This window comes from Porites lutea, chromosome 10 (genome assembly GCF_958299795.1).
Source record: "Porites lutea chromosome 10, jaPorLute2.1, whole genome shotgun sequence".
Classification (NCBI taxonomy): Eukaryota; Metazoa; Cnidaria; class Anthozoa; order Scleractinia; family Poritidae; genus Porites; species Porites lutea.
This window is the reverse complement of record NC_133210.1, coordinates 12,270,024-12,292,966: the sequence shown is the minus strand read 5'-3', so window position 1 is coordinate 12,292,966 and position 22,943 is coordinate 12,270,024. Positions and strand designations below refer to the sequence as shown.

The 22,943-nt window shown below is 40.1% G+C and overlaps 1 protein-coding gene and 1 pseudogene across 1 annotated transcript in view; both read right to left on the bottom strand.

Annotated features, from left to right (window-relative positions):
* Window positions 1–17: 17 nt before the first annotated feature.
* Window positions 18–887, bottom strand: LOC140950096 (uncharacterized; annotated as a pseudogene).
* A 4,490-nt stretch (window positions 888–5,377) lies between these two features.
* The window catches only part of LOC140949521 (uncharacterized), a 19,113-nt gene continuing 1,547 nt past the window's right edge, over window positions 5,378–22,943 (bottom strand). The window contains exons 2-5 of the mRNA XM_073398684.1: window positions 17,715–18,472; window positions 16,379–16,702; window positions 6,926–7,896; window positions 5,378–5,718 (exon numbers count right to left, since the gene is read on the bottom strand). Coding sequence (XP_073254785.1) covers window positions 5,521–5,718; window positions 6,926–7,896; window positions 16,379–16,702; window positions 17,715–18,472 — 2,251 coding nt within the window. The 3' untranslated portion in view covers window positions 5,378–5,520. The remainder of the gene's footprint in view (window positions 5,719–6,925; window positions 7,897–16,378; window positions 16,703–17,714; window positions 18,473–22,943) is intronic.

Genomic DNA, 22,943 nt, shown 5'->3' with positions numbered 1-22,943 from the left:
TTGTTATGAACGCTGCCTTATATTTTTGCCCTAACGAGCATGTCTTTAAGAGATTGTCCTCTCTTGTAGGATATAATTGGCCGATCTTTAAATATGTTTTTCAGCAAAGGCTGATTTTGTATCAAGTTCCAGTTTTGCATCAATATATTTTTAAGGTTACGCACCGATGGGTGGTATGTTGTGACAAAAGGCAAGATTTGTTTGCGAGTTTTTTTCTCTTGTTGTAGAGCCGACTGTCTTTTTGCGAAGTTGACTTCTGATAACGTTGTCTGTATCATCTCGTGGGGGTATCCGCGCGTTATGAGGCGCGATTTAAAATTCGAGATACTTTCATTGAACGTTGTTTCAGAAGAGTTTGTTCTCAGTAGTCTGAGTGCTTCGAGGTAAAATGTGTATACTGAAAGGTTTCAGTAGGCTTGTAATGCGTACGGATGTCAAGGATCGATTCATTTCTGAAACGTTCTCCTTTAAAAATAATTGTGTCGAGAAAGGTTGTCTCGTTATCTGAAATTTCAGCCGTAAATTTAATTGTAGGATGGAAGTTGTTAGCTTGTTCAATGAACAGGTTAATTTCCTTTTTGTCACTGTCCCATAGTGAGAAAATGTCATCAATAAAACGTTTCCATTCTATTGGTTTTGTTTTGCTTTGACTTATCATTTTTGTCTCAATATCGGCCATAAAAATGTTTGCAAATGCAACGGCCATTTTTGTACCCATTGCAGTGCCATGGGTCTGAAGATAATTGTTTCCAATAAATTGGAATTAATTTTGCTGAAGGATAAGTTTAAGCATTTCTTTGAGGTAGTGTGACGGTATAGGAGGGTTATTGTTGTGGAATGCCTGGTATGCTCTGCATACTGTTGTGATCCCCTCTTCCTGTGGTATATTTGTGTACAAGCTTGTTACATCCATTGATACTAAGATATTCCTCAGATTCAACTCAACAACAGTGAACATTATAAACCTCTCCGAAATCCCATGGCAATGGAAACATCACAAAGAGTTCAAGAGCTTGTCGCACAATTGTATCAAAATAACTTTATTGATGACATGACAAAGAAATGGTTTTCTCAAACGCGAGATCCGCCAAGAATACCAATATTTTACACCCTTACTAAGATCCACAAACCAAATCCGGTCGGTATACCGATAATTTCGGGCTGTGAAGACCCTACAGAAAGATCATCATTTTTTGTGGACAAACTACTTCAGCCCATCGCACAAAAACAGAAATCGTATCTAAAAGATACAACGGATTTCGTAAACTTCATAGAAAAGACAAAGGTCTCTCAAGATACTATCTTAGTATCAATGGATGTAACAAGCTTGTACACAAATATATTCTCGTCACAATTATTTTTAAAGGAGAACGTTTCAGAAATGAATCGTTCCTTTACATCCGTACGCATTATCAACGTATCACAAAAATGACCACAACATAACGCAGTGAGTCGTGCAGGCCTGTCATTGATTATTATCACTGCTCACGTTGTGCAAGAGTGCTGTCGGGTCGTGGTTGGACTTAACGGTTTTGTTGACCTCTTCACTGTATGGTGTCAAAGTCACCACACAATTGCTTATGTAGTGCCTGGACATGTTGATGTACCTGATGTATTGATCCTTCTCCTCGGCTGACAACTTGAGAAAATTTTTGCGAGTCAGGGTTTTTTTTCTGCGTGCAGTCATTGTCATAGTAGCCAAACTCACACTCATGCAGTCATATCCAGCAAAGTTTTAATTGCATTTGCACGTTTTGTGGTAAAGAGCATGAGGTTAGTTATGGCGCTCGTTGTCTTTCTGGAAAGGTTGGTTATGACTGAACTTGAAGGTCCAATCACGAATGATCAATTCCTGTCATGTACCTCTGTTTCCATCGCTACCGCATGGTGCACTAAATCCTTTTGGGATTGGACCACATTTCTTGTTTTCAGATTCGTCAGGAATTTACAAACTCTAGGGAACTGACCTTCAGCCTGGTAAGGTGAACACAATTAAGACAAGAGACGTGATGATACGGCAGTTCATCTTACTTGGGACTTCCTAAATGAATAAAGAGGATTGTTCATTTTCTAGAAAAGGCTAATGTTCAACCAAGAGGTCTTTACCAACCGGCTTTACGGGCTTCAAAATATATTATCAAATTGTTAGCCGTCAGTCAAATTGTAAAATGGTTTGAACCTAGTATTGAATAGGAACGCTTTTTAAAACAGTGATTCTCTCCTCCCAGGCCTCTTTGTGTTGTAGGGGGACTGGGGAGAAAGAAAAAGAGAGCGCGCGGGGTACGATGGGAAGGGGAAAGAAAGAAGAGAGGCCTCTGCCATATAGCTACTCGTTTCCTTATAATGTTGTCTATTTAAAGTGCGTGACCTACTTCATAAGTAAATTAATAACACGAATTTGGGTAGAATCCTGTTTACAAGTCGAGTTATCTGTTGAATTAAGAAACCCTTATGGTATACCATATATAAGCGAAACATCTACTCCTTTCTTTAATTAATATTGTCTATTTTAAGCGGATGATTAAATTTATAAGCAAATCTGAATTCTTGAATTTCCTGCACCCAAAAAACTGACAACCAGAATGCAGTGCGGGATAACCAGACAATTCTTAGCGCATTTATTAAACTAACCAACTTATCGCAAAACAAAAACAACTGTTTACACTGCTTAGACACCAAAAAATCAAACAAACTGTATACGTTTGATCCGGCCAAAGTACATGAATAGACAAAGCCACTTAAAATAACTGTCAATCATCAGGAAAACACAACTAAAATCGTTACGAGGAAATGGATTACATGATTTCAATCAAATATAAAAACAACCTCGTCCCCAGCGGAAAAGCCCTGGGGACGAGGTTGATATAAAAAAGAACAAAATTTAACCGTCCGCTTGTAAAAATCCACAATGAAACTTGTTTATTGTTCAGCGAATCTATACTTGCTACTTTACATATCACACTTTCTTCGCATAATCTCATACTGGCACTTAAAACACACTGCCGACAAATGTACCTGTGCCTGGGAATTCAAGAAACCATTTATCTTTTGTTACATTACACTTCGCTGCATTCAGGCAAAGATAAATGAACAATTGATGCGCAATCGATTTTATAAATAACCTATTGGATAGGAAACTCTTATTATATGTACTATCGCTTACTGTTACGCAGGTTTAATCTTATATCTTTTTAACATTGTCTATTTCATTTGCATGACCTACCTCATAAGTAACTTATGAATTAAGGTATATTCCTTTTCACAAGTAAGTTACCTATTGGATAGGAAACTCAATTATTACAATCGCTCAATGTGTTAGCTACTCCACAGATTTAATCGGCGTAAAACGTTTCATAAGCCAAAAACTGATAAAATTGTTTCTTGACTCGATATTGTCTATTTCACCATTGTCTACTTCATAAGCACATAACTACAACTGCATAAATTTAGGTAAATTCTATTTCATAGGTAAGTTACCTTTTGGGTACGGAACTTTACAAATACCTAATGGGCTTTACTACTCGACGGATTCAACGGTATATATAGCCTAAATTGAATTTTTATATAGGCGACATATCTGCCGCTACCTTGCGTCAATTTTACGTCTACAACCTACTTCATAATAATTAGGTGCATAGAAATTGAAGTAATCCCCGCTTCATGAATAAGTTACCTATTACAGGCATAGGGAACTCATATCTTCTCCAGTCTAACATAACTGTTATTTAGTAACTACTGCGCGTATTTAATTGTATATTCTACAACTTGTAATAACTGCCATATCCACTTGTATTTCAATTCTGATTATAACAGTATTTAAAAAAATATATGAACTTCTTCAGATGAAATAACAAATGAATGTAAACAGGGGCGTAGCTATAGGGCTGCTCCTGAAGTGCCCGTGATACCCCCTTCGTAAGGTAGTTGTTTTATGTCCCTACAATTCAGGAGGCCAAAACCTGCGAATCCGAAGAATCAACATGCAGTAAATCTTTTCCAGTGCTAGATTGTTGCTTACCCCATTTGCAGGACCGAACGTCTGCGGTGGACCTTGTTCTTGTTCCTTGTTCGCAAGTAAAATAGAGTATATTAAGCTACGTGGAACTGGCTTAATCCATGAAGCTATCTCACTGCTCATCCAAAACAATGTCACTTGTAGTAAAACACGGCCTGGATGTGGACATACCAAACTGGTAAGTGCCCTGGGTGTGACACAGCGTGACCCCCCCCCCATTAGTTCCCCCCCTCCTTTGAAAATTCCTAGCTACGCCCCTGTAAAAATTTTTTACAAGTAACATAATCTATTGAATATGGAAAATAAAGCTATTTATTTTTTATTGTTCCAATTTAACCATCGTATAAGCAAGCTTAGGACATAGACTAGCGTCTCAGTGGTTTTCTTCTCGACCTTTAATTTACCTTGTTTTTAACAACGCTACTCCAAAAAAGGCATTTGCTATTAACCACGATGGGAAATACAAAAAATACACACAGCTGTATTACTTCTGGGTATCGTTACCAAAATTTTGCAGAAAAATCCTCGCTACTTCCAATAAGTGGTTTGTTTTTATGCACCTATCAATGTAAATCCCGTGTGGGGGGGGGGGGGGGGGAGTGTGGGCAAGGGGAGGGGATTTGATGCCTGGGACTATCCCTGCTGCCGGGCTTTTGATCGTGCAAAGCGACCCCGGGGTCGGGACATTTGACTTTGACCAACAGAAGCCTGGTATCAATTCAGAAGCAGTTTCCAAGTCCGTCCCTCGAGGCTTCCTGAAAGTCACGTCGTTGGAGAAAGGTATGAAGTTTTCATTTGTTTTAATCGCCATAATCCGATACTTTAAACTGTCATCTAAACAGATAATGTCTGTTTTGAGGAAGTTTTTATCTTCAAGTTCCCATCTGATTGTAAAACTCGATTGAAATCGAATTCCACCATGAAAGTCAGAGGATTTTTTATGGTTCACTGATCCGACCTGTTCCGACATGTTGAGCAGATGTTATAAAGCATTTTACGTTTTATTAATATTATATAGCACGGTCAATCTTCCTGGAGTGATTTTGTTGTTCAAGATAAGATATGCTAGTGGAGAGAGGAAATACTTAATTACAGCGAGTAATTTAATGGAGCTTCCGCTAACCGTAAATAAACGTAGTAACAACGTGTTTGAAATGTTCGTTTATTCGTTTTATATAGTATTATAGCATTGTTTGTTTAGATTTTTTCCCCTGGGGTGGGGGCTTTTTTGACACTTTTGATCGACCTTTCGTTTCCCACCCTGGGGAATCTGATCAAAAAAATTTTAAAATTTGTCAAATCCCCACCCCTTGCCCGCACTCGCCCCCCCCCCCCTCAACGGGGTTTACATTGATAGGTGCATTAACCTAAGTAATTGTTTTCCTAGAAAGACTTTTGTACACTACTTTGTCACGATAAACAATTAGACACGACTTCCTGCAATAGACATTTTAGCAATTCAATTCTATCAACTGCGAAAATTTTCACAAAATATTTGATAGACGTTACACAGTTCTGGATAGTTCATCGATGATCTCCTGCATGGTTGGTCTCGCTTTAGGATCTGTCTGCAGGCATCGCCGTACCAGGCCTCTTAAGGCGCGATTCGTCATCCGTAGAACTTGCTGTTCACGTCTTGTAGGATCTGGAAGTTGCCGGATGCACATTTCACAAAGAAGCACACCAAAGCTATAAACATCAACCTATGAACAATACACAGATTATTTCTTGTTATTTGCCTTAGAGCATCCCATTCTACTACTACCAGTTATACCCAGCACTTAGCGTCATTTATAATATTTATTTAGCTATTTAACATTTATTAGATGAAGCTGAGTATGATCTGAAGAATTATGCAGATTAAGGGGGAGGGGAGGGGGTTACGTTCGCGTCTCCATTTGACTGTTCCTTAGCAAATTCAGGAGATAAAGGAATGTAAAGTCCAACTTATATCGTATTTATTCAATTAAGCGCCCAGCCTCGAATTACAATGTAGCCCATCTCGAATAAGCACCCATCCTATCAACTTTCACTTTCACTGCCAAATGTGGCCAAAGGAAATTCCTACCAAATTTCAAAATTTCATTTTATAAAATTTTGAGAAACAAATAGCATCATGTGAAAGTACAGGCAGAGAGCTTTCATTTGAATGGTCACATCATAGGATTTCGTCCACACACTCAAAAGGTAGAGTCACCTTACAAAACTCCATCAAACACTCTGGCTGTGAAAGGGTTAACGCAGTTTAGCCAGTGTTTAACAGAAACGCGTTTTAATCCATTTTTAGTTTGCCGAACGCTTTTATGTAGACACCATTTAGCGTGAAAAGTTTCGTTAGAGCATATAAGGTGGACAAGAAAGCATTTATCTTCTTAAAAGAACCCACTAAGGAAGAGATCTGAACGTCCAAACATTTGTTAAAAAGCGCATAAGTTGGACTTCGTTTAAAAAACCTACCCTATCAGTTTTATCTGCGAAGTCGCCAAAATGATTAACTGAAGAACTAATGAGGAACATTTAAATCACAACAGACGCCTGCAGCTAAATTTTTCTTCGTGGCATAAACACCTGCAAACGACCATAATAATGAAGCCATGTAAATTTGAGTTCAAATGGTGATGGTTTAAGCTATCACCGTTACCACGTTTGACCGGGGCTTTAGCTGCAAGAGATATTGCCATTCCACACTGCACTGGGCTATCCGATTCAACATTATTTTGCTGCTTTTAATTGTATGCCTAGGTGAAGAAGGGTAAAGTGAAGTAGCGTTTTCCTCGTGTCGTAAAAGAACAACCTGGCCTTAAAGTAGCTACGTGCTCAAGACGACTGCACCAACGTGTCTCTTCGAAGTCTGAAGATGTTGATGAAAAAGTGCTGAATAAAAAAAATTCTAAATTTACTAAAACTTACCTTGACTGTTTGGTTTGATGTAAGTGCTTCAGGAGCGCTGTAAATCATAGCTCCGGGAGCCACTGTCATGGTCTGCTGCATGAAATTAGCAGTGCCATAATCGGACACTTTGCCTCTCCATTGGTCACCCTGTTGCCATAGCAACACATTAGCACTGCTCACATCCCGGTGAATGATTGGTTTTGGTTTCTTCTGATGAAGGTAGTTAATTGCTCGGGCTACATCCAGAGAAATTACGTGTATTTCTGTTTCGGCGAGTTTTCGCTGTTCTAACAGAGCTCGCAGACTTTTCTCCATCAGCTCGGTCACAAACAGAGGGTTTCCTTCATCGTTAGTGGCACCGATAAACTGTAGTAAGTGAGGATGGCGGCACTTGGATGCAATATTCATTTCTCTCTCGAAAAGAAGTATGTTATGAGGGGAGAGTATCTGATCATGAATTTGCTTTACTGCTACAGCACAGCCACAATACACGCCTTCATAAACACTGCCCCAGCCTCCCCTGCCAAGGCATTTATTGGTCATTTGAATTTCATCGCGGGAAATGACCCAATCGCTTGTTTCCTGTTGTTGCTGTTCACTTTTTATTTGCTGGGCTAACGAAAGACTTAACTCTAGCTCATTTACTTCCTGGTCCCTTTCTCTCAGCTGTCTTCGCAAATTTTCTTCACGTTGCTTCATCTCCCTGAGCTGCCTTTGTGAGTTTTGCTGCATCTCGCTCAACTGCCTCTGTGAGTTTTGTTCACGTTGCTGCGTCTTCCTCAGCTGCCTTTGTAAGTTTTCTTCACGTTGCCGCATCTCGCTAAGCTGGCGTTGTAAGTTATCTTCTCGTTCCCGCATCTCCCCCAGCTGCCTTTGTAAGTTTTCTTCACGTTGCCGCACCTCGCTAAGCTGGCGTTGTAAGTTTTCTTCGCGTTCCCGTATATCCCTTGATGGCCCTGGAAAGTCTCCACCAAGTGCATCCATATTCCCTAAAGGAGTATATTTTATGAAAATTAAATAACAGAAAAAAAACGAACTGTACCTTAAAGGATTTAAGGCAGAGGACACATCTCTACACACAGAATAAACAACAACTGGTACTAGATACTAGGTTTATGTGTGACACGCGTCCAACATACTGCTTTGGATCAGCAATGATAAAAGAGTACTGTATAATGATACGGAGACACTGGTGGTAAGGCTGTACTTAGCCATTTACTAGGTTCATATGTGAAACACGTTCTACAGAGACACTGGTGGTAAGGCTGTTCTAAGGCATTTACTAGGTTCATATGTGAAACACGTTCTACATATTTCTAGGATCAGCAATGATGTAAGAGTACTGTATAACGATACGGAGACACTAATGATAAGGCCAGGGGCGTAGCCAGGTTTCCTTCAGAGGTACGCACACTCTCCAAATCGTCCCCCCCCCCCCACCCCACCTCCCATCTTTTCTTTAGATATATGTGTTATTCAAGATTCGGTCCATTACTGAATTGCTTCGTTTCTCGCGAAAGCGACATTGGGTGGAGAGGAAAAAATTTATTCATTTTTACTTCGGCGGAGCGCGAAGTAAAGGATTCGCGACGCTCAGGAATGTATCAAAGTTGCAATTTTTTGACAAGATTGGACAAGCAAAGTCTGTAGGTTTTCGGCTCTATACGGCTATTTGACGAAGTGACAGCCGATTTAGTCCGAGATATCTCGAGATCACTTCGATTTCTTTGATTTATTCTTTAACTTTTTCGAGGAAGTAAGAAGTACTGTTTTGGCCTTCCAGGGGTTTGAACCGACTCACCTGTGTGACCCGTCAGATCAGAGGAGACTCTAAGTTGAGGGATTAGCCGATTGCGCTACTGAGACCCAAGGTAGTTTGGCATATAAAAAATAGTTATGAAATGATGCACTAGTTTCGGGACAAGATTGGGCGTGCAAGTTCGTGACTTTTCGGCTTGTTTCAACTATTTCACGAAATGAGATCGGACTACTTCGTGATATCTTGAGATCACTTCGAGTTTAGTCTTTAATTACTCGAGGAATAAATAGAGGATATTTCGTGGCCGCGCAGAGACACGAAATTTCTCTTCGAGTGTTGTAAAACATTTCACGAGTGAGCCCTCCTTTCGAACTGTTTTATGATGAATTTAAAGTTACAAAATGCTGCACGAAGACATTTTGTCTTTGTTGAGTGTTACGTAGTAAAATTGCTTTCATGCGTTGCGTGACTTTCTCGAACGTTCTCTACGTTTTTGGATTACCATGAATAATTAATTTGGGCATGTTTACATTTCAGCATGAGTCAGGAGATTTGCATGAGTTACTGAAATCATAAAATATGTCGAAAAGCTACTACTATTCGCCTGTTTAGTATTTTCTAGAACCTTATGTCAAACGGTATACAAGTTTCAAGCGAGTTCTTTTGACGAACTAAGTTGTTTCCCACGAGCTGGACTGCTGTGTTTAGTCAAGTGTGAAGGTCGATTTTCAGGTTCTGTGTTTACAAGTTCGCGGAAGCCGTAAGATATCTGAAGTTCAAGTGAGAGTTTGTTATTATTGGTAGAGGCTGTTTAGTTTTACTCAGAGTTCAAGTCAAGTTTGTGTTGGCGGATGCTGTGATTTAAAGCTCTGTAAAGGCTATGTTCCTTAGGTGTTAAACTTCCTTGTGTTAATCCGACTTCCCTGCGTGCTGATAGTCAGCTAATAATTATCCGCAAAACATTCGAACTCATGACTTTGAGTTTTAGCCAATCCCATGTTCAACGTAATTGACTCCTTACCCATGCCTTACATATCTTTAATCAGTACATGAGACTGCTATGCTGTTTTTGAAGCCTGATGTGACTAAGAAAAATAGAGAATTGTTTTTTAGAAGGATTTGTATGGAGTCATCAGAGCATAAATGGGCTAATATCGCGGAGACAATTTGTCCTGAAATGCTAGTTTTTGGCAAGTAGGCCTCTTGGATGTTGCTCTTTTCAGAATATCCTGACAAATCCCATAATTTCACACCTGACTCTTACCATATTTGATTTCTTACTATTCCTCCGCATTTACAATTAATTAGTTCCACAACCACGACGCCGAAGTGTACGCTAGCTCCGTAGCGTCTTGTTATATCTGTTTTGTGCACGACTTTTTAAGGTACGCACGTGTTTGTGTTCGGTCAGTCGCGTGCTAAGCTTTCTGCCGGTTTCACCAATGTAAGAAGCCTGGCAGTCGCAGCATTTGATCTTGTATACTGCTCCCTGTCTGGCCTCCGGGTTGTCTTTGAATCAGTGTTACCGTGAGTGTTCCGTCTAATAAAGTCCGTGTTGTAGTTGTTCTTACTAAAAACGTTGTTAAGATAATCAGTCTCGTCTTGTAGGCTGTCAGGTGAGTCGCAAACTAATTGCGCTCCTCTCGTCAGAGTCCGGCCGGATAGTAGTAGCCTTGTGAGAAGTCGGGTTGTACGAAGACTGGTCTATTAATAGGTCGGTATGTGTCGGTTTTCTGTAAATAGTCGTTTTCAGTTTGTTGTTGTCGCGAGTGACCAAGCAGTCTAGAAAAGTTATCTTACCATTTTCTTCGATCTCCTTGGTGAACTGTATGTCCGCTTTCTGTCTGTTAAGGTGTCCGTGAAAATCGTCGATTCCGAACAGGGGCACCCAACGACCGTTTCCTCCTAAACACATTGAAAAGTCTTTTTATGCTATCCAGAGTACTTTTAGATCTCTAGAAATGTATTCTAGGCAGCGCTATAAAATTTGCATCTGTTCGGTCATCCTAGGGGAACTTGAGGCTTTTCGAAATTACAAGGGCTTCAGTGTTATTTTTCCGAAAATTTTAGATGTAGTTGAATGTTTTACGAAAGTGAGAATTTTTCTTGTTCTTCTTTTCATCTCATTTTTGAATCCGAAAATTTTAGGTTTCCTTTTTCTACGAAAATTAGCCTAACATAAGGAGTAAAAGATGAAAAATTACACTTCAGAAAATAGTAGGGAATTTTTTAGATAAGCTTCGAAAATTGTACCTGAATGGAAGGCACTTGTAGAAATTTTTAGCCGTATTCAAGCAATAAAATGTCCTAGGCTGTAATAGCTTCTCCGAACAGATATTTTACAGAAAACAGTCGTTGGGTGCCCCTGTCCGAATTTGTGTACGGCGGTGAATGTATCGTCAACGTAACGTAACCAAAGAGGTATAGTTCACGAGTAGGTAGCTAAGGCTTGTTCCTCGATGTTTTGCATGACAATTTCTGCTACAACAACAGAAACTGGAGAGCCCATAGCTGTACCATGTAACTGTTTGTAGTGTTTGCCGTTGTAGTGAAAGTACGTTGAAGTCAATAGCCTGCGCGCAGACACTTTAAACCTTGTTTATAGCGACGGACTATATCCACACTATATGCGATAAGTGGGCCGGCTGCACCGCAGGCTAGTTCAACGGCGACTTAAGTCTAAGTCCTCTCGGAACAAGGCGAAGATCTTTGCAGCGGTGGTTGAACCAGAGTTGTTGTCGTTTTCCAGTCTACGTACAACTCAATTTCTCACAAGGCTACTACTATTCGGATTCTGACGAGACGAGCGCAATTAGATTGCGACTCACCTGACATCCTAGCTACAAGACGAGACTGATTATCTTAACAACGTTCGGTGCTGCATCGTCTTCAACCTATTATCAAAGAATTGCTGGAACGTAGTATCCTTTGTTGTTCTGCTAATTTGCGCACGTTTCATTTCTTCCTCACGGAACTCACGTAATGACACAGGCTTCTTCTTAAAATTGAAAACTTCAGGCTTGTCCTCTGACGCTTTCATTGTTCTAGCCTCGAAAAACTCACAGTGAGCTTTTTTAAAATGTTTTTTGAGCTTTATTCCAATATATAAAAGGCACTACTGCTAAAGGTAGCAAAAGCTGGTCCAAGTAACTCGAGTAAAATGGTTAAAATCAGAAAATAAAGCGACTTGATCAAAGAAGGCTACTGAAATTGGATCCCTAGCTCTGTCTTAGTCAGATAGCACTCTACTAGCCTGTTCCAGGCTCAGAGATAGTCAGGACCGCTGAATTAAGAAAGCGCGAAGACGAAGAAGGATCTGAGAGCCTGGAACAGGCTAGCACTCTACGCACTGAAACATGATATAACATTATTGGCTGTGTAATACTCCAAAACCGAAAATGCTTCAGAGAAAATCAAGTTTGTATGTGCTTCTCGAAATCTATTCGCTTCCAATGGATCCGATGGACTCCATCGGAACGACTTTCTACCCCCTCATCCAACATGAGTGAAATTTTTGTCTCTCACGAATAGAAAATGTACTTTTCCATCGGAATCTATTCGCTTCCAATGGATCATCTATACTTGGTAGGACTTAACACCACTAGACTTCCGGTTTTCCGATGGAAAGCAAAGGGATACGACTGGATTCTAGTCGATAGTATTTGACAACCCTCAAAACATAGTCCGAGATAGCTAACCAATCAGATTGCTTGAATTACCAAGATCACTGAGTGTGTATATACTAATTCGCCTTCGGCGAATGATTGTTTAATGTTAAGAGAGTTATTGCACCATGTAATCAGTACAAATTACTGTCAGTTATTGAGGCCTTAGTATTCTAACGATCAGTATGGGTCGGACGGGGATGGGGTGGTGGTACCCTATACCGAAAGCAGAATGGGTTCGTTCCATTCAATAAGTGGAATGGAGTTAGAAGAGCACGACAGTGAAGACATCTGTCTCGCACCGCCTGCTTCGCATATCAAAAAATTCTAAGAAAAGACCTAATGGATGGATGTTTGACGACTGGGTAATGGGTTTGAGAGAAGATAACTATGTCAATAGGCCATTTCCGAGTTTCGAAAACTCTCTCTTTCAAAAAGAAGCTAGGTGCTCTCAGATAGTTATAGGGACTTTACGAAATAAAGAATCGCAAAAACGAGAAATTAAGACGTGCGTGATTTGAGAATAACCCTAATCCTCGCTTCCTTTAGCTCTCTCCAGCCCCCACACCAGCGCCAGGTTTCTCTATTCGCTGTTGTCGCAGCTATCTCAGAATCTTAAACAGGCTAGTCTCTCATTTGAGGCGATGCATTCTTTTAGCTCTTTTAGTCAATTCAGTTTATTGGGTTTAATAAACACTCACAAGCGCTACACAGCTGTATTCCTTTAAAAGGTGCAACTAACCTAGTACCGACCTTAGCATGCAACATTACTAGCCCCCTTGCCTTGTTACCAGACGTCTCTCTCTCTCTCTCTCTCGATGTAAATTTGCGAGCAAAGGAAGGTGGCCTCGCCTCTTTCTCCTTTCCGTGATCCATTGCGCTTCGTCACCAGTCTCTAGCATTTCGTGCTCGCCTTTGTTCTTAGCCTGTGCCACAGACGAAACTAAACTCTGGTTAAGTCCACCTGTGAAATAGCGCCGAAATTCATGTTCTGGGCCCTCACATGTGTACCAGGATTTGAGTACGCGTCATGATTGGCTGTTAAAAATGCCATTGTTGTTTTTTCAATCAGTATGAAAAGAAATTCAAAATGCCCTTCCGGTCATTCGTTGACTTCACTGGGGGCACGGAACAAGGATGTCAGCGCTGCTTCGCAGACGTTACTAACCCAAGGTAAATTACGTCTGCGACTCAGGCTACTTTGTTTTCGACTAAAGTACAAAAAACGCAGCGCCTGAGGAGGAGGAGACAGACCAGAATCGCCCTGCGAAAGAACGCTAGAGATGTAGTCTGTAACTAACCTACTATGAAAGGTCTGAACATTGATGGAGGAGATGACGGAGAGGAAATAAAGTTATACTTTAAATTCAAAACCAGACGAGCTACAAATGTTTTCCCAAGTTCGTCCAGACGGATGATGCGTCCTTAGTATAAAACGGCCAATGTTGTAAAGCGGATTTTTGGCCGGTTCGTAGGCTAGGTTTTTCTTCAAATTTCAAGTTGTTACAGTAAATCAATCTTAATATACTATGAATCTTGAATATATGTTATTAGTATATACACACTTAGTGATTGGTTAGCTATCTCGGACTATGACGTTATATTCACCGCGCTAGGCGGTGAATATAAAGCAGAACAAAATCGCTGTCGTGAACTGGGTGTTTTGCCAAAGTTTCATAGTAAAGCCTTTTTGAAAATACACGAATATCCAAGTGCTGATGACTTTGAAGGCAAGAAAAGACTGCACAGTGTTTAAACAGCGTGATTTATTGTGAAGTGGTTTAATGTAGCTGACTTTTTGTACGCTCGAAGCTATGTTTACGACTACAGAGGAAAACGAGGTCGCTTTGTCACTGTTTTGTGATTTCAGGATTTTCTCGCAAGACCAATTTTGCCTATAAATAGAAGTTAATTTATGGAGAAAAGAGGAAGGAAAATATTTTCGAAAATTTTACTTGCCAGCAAGTTAACAAGGCAAAGAACTTTGGAGATAAACAACGCTCACCTTGATCGTAGCCGCTGTTGACAGCATTTGCAAGAAGCGACATAAGAAAACTTTCTCATTCACGGTGAGTTGACAGAAACAAATAAAACTCTATTTTTCTTCTCAGAATTGGGTAGTAATTTAAATTTTCGGCGTTTTCTTTTAAACCGTTGATGCTAAAGCTTACAAAACTCGATACAAAAAGATTAAAACTATCATTTGCCATGTTTGAAGATACTGTAAAGATCTAACTTTTGCGCATCCACTGTTTACGGCTTCGTGTTCACGCATGAATTCACCCGTCAATCAAACTAATCGTTTTTTAATGGTTTCCTTTCTGATTCTGTTGAGATCACTTCGTGTGAATATACTAAAACAATTATTCACCTCAGGCTCAGTTAATATTGTTGAATACATAGGCGTACGGGCCGGGGGGGCCAGGGGGGCTGCAGCCCCCCCAAATTTTGGGCAACTCAGATTTTTTGGGCAGCGAGAGAAAATTTGGGCAAAGCCAATTTTTAAAGACGTCTCCATGTTTATTTAATTATTTTAAAGACCTGAATATTAACCTGAAGTGGTTGCCTAGCATGTGATGAGTAATTTACATATTTGCAGTTTTTTTTGTTGGGCACTATACTGCACTGCACTAGCTGGAATGGGCTATTTCCAGTCGTGAATTGATTAAAATAAACTTTCGAATAACTTTCTAGAATCATCTCTACTCGAAGAACAGAGTACGGCAGATAGCATTTAGCAATGGGTATGAAAATGAAGAAGTGGCTGACTAATTCTCAGTTTGAATTACGAGAAGAATTTTAATTCTTTTAAAAAGTCTATCGAGCGGTTTAAAATTATTCGGTAATTTGTTAAAGTAGACCGAAATGTTTACAAAACCGCTAACAAGAGTGTCTCGATACATACTAATCAAATCCTTCTTTCGATTCTAGCAATCAAGCAGAGCTATCTCCACGATCTTTCACACATGTTTTTAAAAAGATTAAAACTACTATGAGGTGAAATTGCAGGTCAAAAGCGCGTCGTTTTCTACAGATAACGGCCAAAAATCAAGATTTTCCTGTTCTTACCGTATTTCTAATGATAAAAACTTCATTCCAAAATATCTCGATAAGGTTTTGCTTAAACTTCACGAACATCGAGGCGACCGTATTGGAGAAAAAAGCTCTTGTGAACGATTTTGTAAGGTTCCCGTGCCGGGAATCATTGCTGAAGTAAAATAGGTAATGGGCGGGGGGAGTCACTTCGTTGCTATGACAACTCCGATGTCATTGCAACTCTGATGATGACAAATTTTCATCTTAATACAACTGTGGTCGCAATTTTTCCAAATGTTTGTTTATGGCGACGTAGTTTATGCTCAGACTTGGTATTGACCCTGAAAAACCGTATCGAGCCACCTTCATATGCCAGGGCGGCCTATGTTGTTGCAATATGGCCCTCATTTCTTTTCGACTCTTTCGGAAAAATTTGGGCAACTTGCGAGATTTTTTTGGGCAAATGGTTTACCGCCCCCCCTGGCAAAAAATTTCCCGTACGCCTATGGTTGAATAATCCCCGATACTTCGTCTCGGAGATTATTCAACAATATTACCTTCGCCTTCGGCAAATAATTGTTAAATACGAAATATTTATATTTAGTTTATACTAAAACAGTGGATAGTGGTTTTCGCGCGCTCTGATTGGCTGCTTAAACTCGGGATATCCAGTGGTATTCACTTTACAGCGGCGCCAAAATTGAGTAGGTTACGAGAAAAATGGCTTCCCGGTTTGCCGCTGAAACAAACGAAGAAACTTCACAAATAATCGAAAAAACTCTTCCCGAAATACACGACGAAGGCAACGAAATTTGGTTTGGAAGTTTTTACAGGTAAAGCTTCGTCTAACATAAATTTATCGTCGCTTCACGTCACGGTAAAAGTCCACCACCACTACGGTGAATAACTGCTATTTATCTGTGCCTGACCGCCTCGATTAGTGTTAATGCTACTTTGCGGGCTAGCACTATCTTACATATTGTGTGTAGGAAATAAAGGTTTGTTGATCACCTTCCGCGGAGTCTGGCGCAACTTGTTCGCTGACATTAGTTCCTTCAAGCGCGCGCTTCTTCTCATACTCTTCTTCGTTTCTCTGGGTCTGTTTCATGATCTTTACTGCAGTCTCAGCCTTCAACAGCGCGCAGTGTAGAATGTCGAAAACCATACGCTCTGTTTCTGGATTGCGTTTGCTGTTGTCTTTGCAGTAGTTAGTCACGAAAAAAGTGTCACTGGGTAAACTGCCAGTAGCCGCTGAAGCTGCGTAAACTACGTTTTCACATTCCTCTTCTGTGCTCTGTTTGTCACGGTGCGTAACAACAGTGATGGGTGCGATTCCTTTTGTGGGAGCAAAAAGAAATGAATAGATTGGTAAAGGATTGTGAAAGGAAACAATGAAACCAGAACTAAAAACGGATTAAACAATAAAATAGGTCTCTCAAAACAGACACTGAAATTATTTGTGCAGGTCTATCAGTCTCCCTAGTCTAATAGTTTTTTTTTTTTAGTTGGAAGAGTTTCTTTTTTAAGCTTTAGAGCCCTGTGCTTATCTCTTGGTCACACATTTTAAAAATAACTGTAACGATCTCAAGCGTAATACGAAACTGAATCAGTCATTCTCCCAACCATTTCTATGTCTCGCATTAACAAAACGCCACCGTTTAATATCAAATAACATTTTGTAAGCCGAGGTCAGCAACAGGGCCGTTTTGTATGATAAATTGTTAACTCTTGCTGATAATTCTTTTCCAATTTGGGCCAAATTAATTGCATGAAAAAACGCCAACTTTAATGCAAAGCCCTTTGTGTCACGGTCACGTTGTGTTTTCGAGCCTCATAATGTGATAGAGTTGACTAGATCCTAATTTTTCTTAAATCGAGAGGTACTACTGACTGTACCGTAACAGAACATTCAAGCCAGGAGAGGGAGTTGATCTACCAAAGAGTGCAATTTGATTGCTGTAGTACGTGATGTGCTCTACATGTCTGACAATATTTCCAAAAGCACCGAATACTTCAAGAAAAACGTCTCTCTTATCAAGGTGCTAAGCTACGGAATACTCTTCCAACAGTTACTATAATAAAAGTTAAACCATTTCTCGAGGTTTATTATGAAATCTTTGCGCAACCTCGATCTCCAGGGTACTCTTTTTAGTTTTGTATATCTGTAATTGAATATGTAATTTTTGTCATATTATATATTTTGATTTTTTATTGCATGCACGGCTTTATTGGAAACCAATTCTTTGTAACTCCGTGTTGAGAACTGAAAAGTCCCCGTCGGTCTGATTGTCGGTCTCTGTCTGCATAGGTGTTTTATATTGATTATCATTACTAGCAAACACTTAACCAGTTCTACGCAGAATATCTCGAATTGGTTTTAGGTAATCCTTCAAGGCACCTCCCATCAGTCGCGGGTCATTCGCCATGAAAAGAATGATGATACCATGCAGACGGTTGACAAATGGTGGACATGGGTGAAGGTCCATAGCATCTTCTTGGTCTTCTTTAGAACTGACCACATTATCCCCAGGTTGTATCTTTCCTTCCAAGATGTTCTCAAATTGCACGGTTTCGTTAGCGTTGTAGTTGAAGAGACCACTTGTATAAACCAAGTGGAAGAATAACTCTGGGAGATAATCCCGTAGAATTATGGTTCCTTCTTGACCTGTGGTGCTGTCAGGAGCTGTGCCTTTATCTGTCTGCCTCAATGCTCGTTCACACGTGTTGATAAAGGAGCTCCTGCCAGAACCAGTAGGTCCGAACACACCGATTCTGAGTTGTGTCACATCATCTATTGCCAGACCTTTGAAACTATCCAGTTTGATCTTGTTCCCAAATTTGTAGTCAAACAGCGCAGCTCGACGGAGGCACAGTTCGATCTCCAAACGCAGGCGCCTTTCTTCCTCTTCTCTCTTCCTCGCTTCTTCTTGTTTTATCTCACGTTGCCCCTGTTGTTGATACTTCACTCGCCTTCTCTCTTCTTCTCGTCGTTTTTCTTGCAGTATGCGCAGCCTTTTTTCAGCCTCCCTTTGTCTCAGTTCATTTTCCAGCCTTCTTTGTTGCAACTGCCTTGTAAGTATACTGCGATTCATGGCTGCAACTACCCTGAATTAAAATAGAAAAAAAAAGAAAATGGTTTTTAAGCTTTTAACCTGCATCAAGCACTCTGACCACCTATTACAGGTTTGAGCAGGTGTTTAAATAAGCAGGAAAAAAGATAGTGGTGAATGATACTTTTCTAGTTGGAACCATTTTACAAAATAAAAACGAGGTGTGCATGTTAAAGTATGACGATCGAGGACGCTTCTATAACTCAAACGAAACGTTTTTAATATTCCCTATTTTACACTGCTTCTGACGCTAGCAACAATTAGGGTGTACCAGTAAATCATTTTACCATTTAGGTTGTGAGCGTGAGATTTTATTATTAAGTCAATGCCTCGTCAGCTTTTTAGCTGAGTTACAATTCGTTGATTTTGAGTAGGACAATGCAATCCTAATTCCCCTGTCTGGTGCTCGTTGGAGTCCGGAAAAGTTTATCGATCATCACTCCACGCCGCATGGATAACTTTAACCAAACGTAAAAAAAAGTCCTTATCATCCTTTCTCAAAACCTTTTTAATACGACCGCACCACTTCTCCTTCTGCTGTCGCGGTTGCAAAATTAAATAGGGATTTTTATGCTGTAAAGCTGAGTCATGAAAATGATTGCTTGTTCCAGGTTCCGAGATAGTCGGATCCACTGAATTAAGAAAGCGTAAACACGAAAATAAAACGCGTGCCTTTTTCTTTCGCGTCTTCCCCACTATAAGCAAGCCCGGAAGTGACCGCGAACGACCGGAAGTATTTGCGCGATCATTTTTGATAACTCCACAATTGCAAGGTACGAAACTTTTATCATTTTTGTTTTATTACCTTTTAAGAAAAACAACGTAGTGAACAGTCATCCCTTGACCCTAATCCTCTTAATTCCACGCTCAAAAATGAAAGTAAAGTCCGGAATTGGATTACAGCAGAAACTCATAAGGGTTTCTGATTACAGTTATTGGCCTGACCAGTACACCCTCTTTGATTCTCAATATTTGACTCATTTTTATAGGTGTTCAAAGTTATTAAAAGATAACTGCAGGACTCCAGCCCCTCCCCTGCTACTTTCATTTGAAAGCGAAAGTGAAGCCGGAAGGCACTTCTCTTAAGCAAAACTAATCCTCAACCCTCCCCAAGAAGATTTGAAAGTGAAAGCCGGAAGCGAGCCAGTCAATAATTTCCCTGCCCTCGAGCACTAGCGAATCGAGATACTCTGCAAAGAAAAACTACTCGAATTCATCAACTGTGTATCTTTCTATTTAAATTCTTACATTGAGCAAAAACCTGTGAAAATGAAAAAAAAAGAGACAAAAGCAACGAACTGAGCTCGTGCGCTTGTAAGGCCTACTTTCTTGGAAAACATGGAACACTTGGTGTCTGATGGAACTTCAAATGGCCCAAAAGTATCACGGCAAGTTCAAAGTGTCACGGCAATTTCAATTTACTTACGGCTATTTCAATTTACTTACGGCAATTTCAATTTTACTCACGGCAATATCAATTTACTTAAGGCAATTTCAATTTTACTCACGGCAATTTCAATTTACTTACGACCACTTACGTTAATTTTAATTTTACTCACGGCAATTTCAATTTGTTCCAGTCAATTTCAATTTTATACTCACGGCAATTTCAATGAGTATCAGGAAAATTCTCTACATGACAATAACAATAACAATAAGCCTTAGTACACTCAAGAGAAAGCTAAAACAGTACAAGTTACACCGAAATAAGGTGGACTTTGATCCCCAATAATAGATGGCCCTGGACTGCTGGAAGTTCACTTCTGTTGGCTACCGCAGCGCTAGTTGTCATGCTCTCCAGTAGAAGGGAATAAAAGCCGTTCGGATTTTCCATACATGGTTGTACAGTTGGGTCAGTGAACAGGAAAGTACTTTGGCGGTATGTCACGCGTTCTAACAACCTACTTGACAACATAGCTGCGTCTTATCTAAATGCTGTTCGAGAGCACGGAGGATGCCCCCTTGAATTATATACCGCCTTGGGCACAGAAAATGGAATTATGGTTGGTACTCTTTTTTTAATAGCCGTGAGTAAAATTGAAACTGCCGTGAGTAAATTGAAATTGCCGTGAACAAATTGGAATTGCCGTAAGTAAATTGACTGTTTCCGTTGTAAATTGACTGTTGCCGTAACACTTTTGGGCCACCGTAGAATTTATCCAGGATTAAATCCAATCCAGTATGAAACCCGTGAGCTGAGTTTGGAAAGAACTTGCTTACTTTCGACTGCGTTTTTGCACTGACTCCGTTACGAGTCCTCTTGTCCTTGCGGCCTGTTCCGTTTCAACTGAGTCGAAATGGTTTTGCGACGGTATTAAAAATGAACACTACGAGCTTTATTAGTAGCCCGAAATAAATATCGACAGTAACGACGACTCGTACCTAGAGAAGTTCATGAAGCAGAAGCTGAAAAGAAACCATTCAAAGGGCTAAACAGTAGTGAAAAATTCCTCCTGCGAGTGACAAACTGAAATGAAGCACCGGAGAAGTAACAGCTAATTTAAAAGCAGACACCGATGAAATTGTCTCATGTTAGTCAGGTACTTGGGACGCGGCTGAGGCTACGAACTTATACTGTTTAAACGTACTGGAAAAGTAAGTTTTCGTAGACTCACCTTCATTTCAAGATTCTCTCTTCGCATCGACGACTTGTGAAGACTGTGAACGGATGGCGAAGTAGACCACGAATGGGAACAGGCTTTTTGCATTAGTTGATCGCGTGATCAACTTTCGGTAAACACGAAAGCAGTTCGCCATTGGATAACTTTGCGTTTTCTCGGAAAGAGACCACGTGCATCACTTAACAATGTCATCACAGTCGAAGTTAGTTCATTCTCGTCCCCAGAGCCCGTCGTTTCCTGGTCAAGTGCTTTTGAAACGAGGCCATTCTCGTCCCCAGAGCCGCTCGGCTTAATTTGTAACCCTGAGCTATCCCCAAAGAGTTTTTTTTTGGACGTTTGAAATTGGGTTCACTGTTAATGCACCAAAAGGAGAACACATTAACAGCAACCAGCTGAACACTTTGTTGGTGTGCAGAACTGAGACAATTAATCGGCAGAATGAGATGATCGTCTGAGTTATGTGAGTTAACGTTTGCGAAAACAAATTTTTGGAAAGTAATAGAGATCGAAATAATGCGGGAATGAAGTCACTCAAAAACGGTTACCCATGTCCTGCAAATGCTATCTTATTTCAAAACGGTTTTTAAAACGAAGCGAGTCTTGTGTTGTGTGACGTGTTGTGTTACTATAATGGACAGTAAAGTAAAGTATATTTGATATCATCGGCCCACACTTGTGTTTTTCCTAGGTTTTATTCCTTTTGAGGTGTCGAAGTTTTCATTTGCTCCAAGAGCTTTTGTGTACAACATCAGCTGATCATGACAACGTGAGTCAAGACAATCGAAGGTTTATGTCAAAACAAATTAACGCGAGGAATTAATCAATTTACCGACCCAAACAGGGTAAAAAACATGTGGAAGGGTATTGATCACGTTCCATGGAAAATAAAATGGCGCTTTCATATTTCACCGACAATAAATTCAGCTTTTCACGTTTCACGAGAAAAAAAAAGTTTTTACACGATCAGTTTTTCTTACTTTGGTTAACAACTACCGCCAAAGAACTGCCTTGTGCGGATCCCCTCACCATTCTCCCGCTTGTTGTTCTTGGTGCTGTGAAAAGGAAACCAAGTTCTTTGTTTAGGTTGAGGCTCGGCATCATCTTCTTCTAATACAGAATCATTGTGATCAGAGGAGTTGTCATCGTATTCAGAGAGCTGGTCTGCTTCAATCGAACAATTAAAGTTATAATTTCTCTCGAAAAATTAAAAATAACATGAAAAAAAATCACAGTTACTGTGAATTAAACACCCGATTCTCGTATCACAGATACAAGTTATGCTGACGTCCGAGCTTACTGTTCACATGTTTTAATGTGTTGTAAAAGGGCACGTCTGTTGTCCTCTCATCCACGACTCTTCATTCATTTAAGTTATTATCAAAAATCACGGCTCACGGCGATCACCAAAATCACGTTTCACGAGGAACCGAAAGGTGATTTCACACTGGGGAATAAAACAAGCTTTTCACGGTCGGGTTCACGGTTTTTGAGAAAGTTTATCAGACTTCCATGGACTAGGGTTAGAAAACTGAGTGAACCAAATTCCAGTTCACTCCTTTCTGTATAACAACCAGAACAACCCTAAACTAAAACTTGATTCACTTAGTTTTCTAACCCTAATCATTAAACTTCTGGGTCATTAGGTGTTTTTGGCAACCATTCAGTGTTTAAAAGGGGGATCTTTATCTGTTAGAGGTTTATCCTCACTTAAAGATTAAAGTTATCATCTCCTTTATAAATGCCATAATCATGCAGTATCTCAAAGGGAGAGTTTACAATAATTATTTTGCTGTCAAACTCAGAAAAATCGTAAACACCGGAAAAGTTTCAGGAATGTTGACCTAT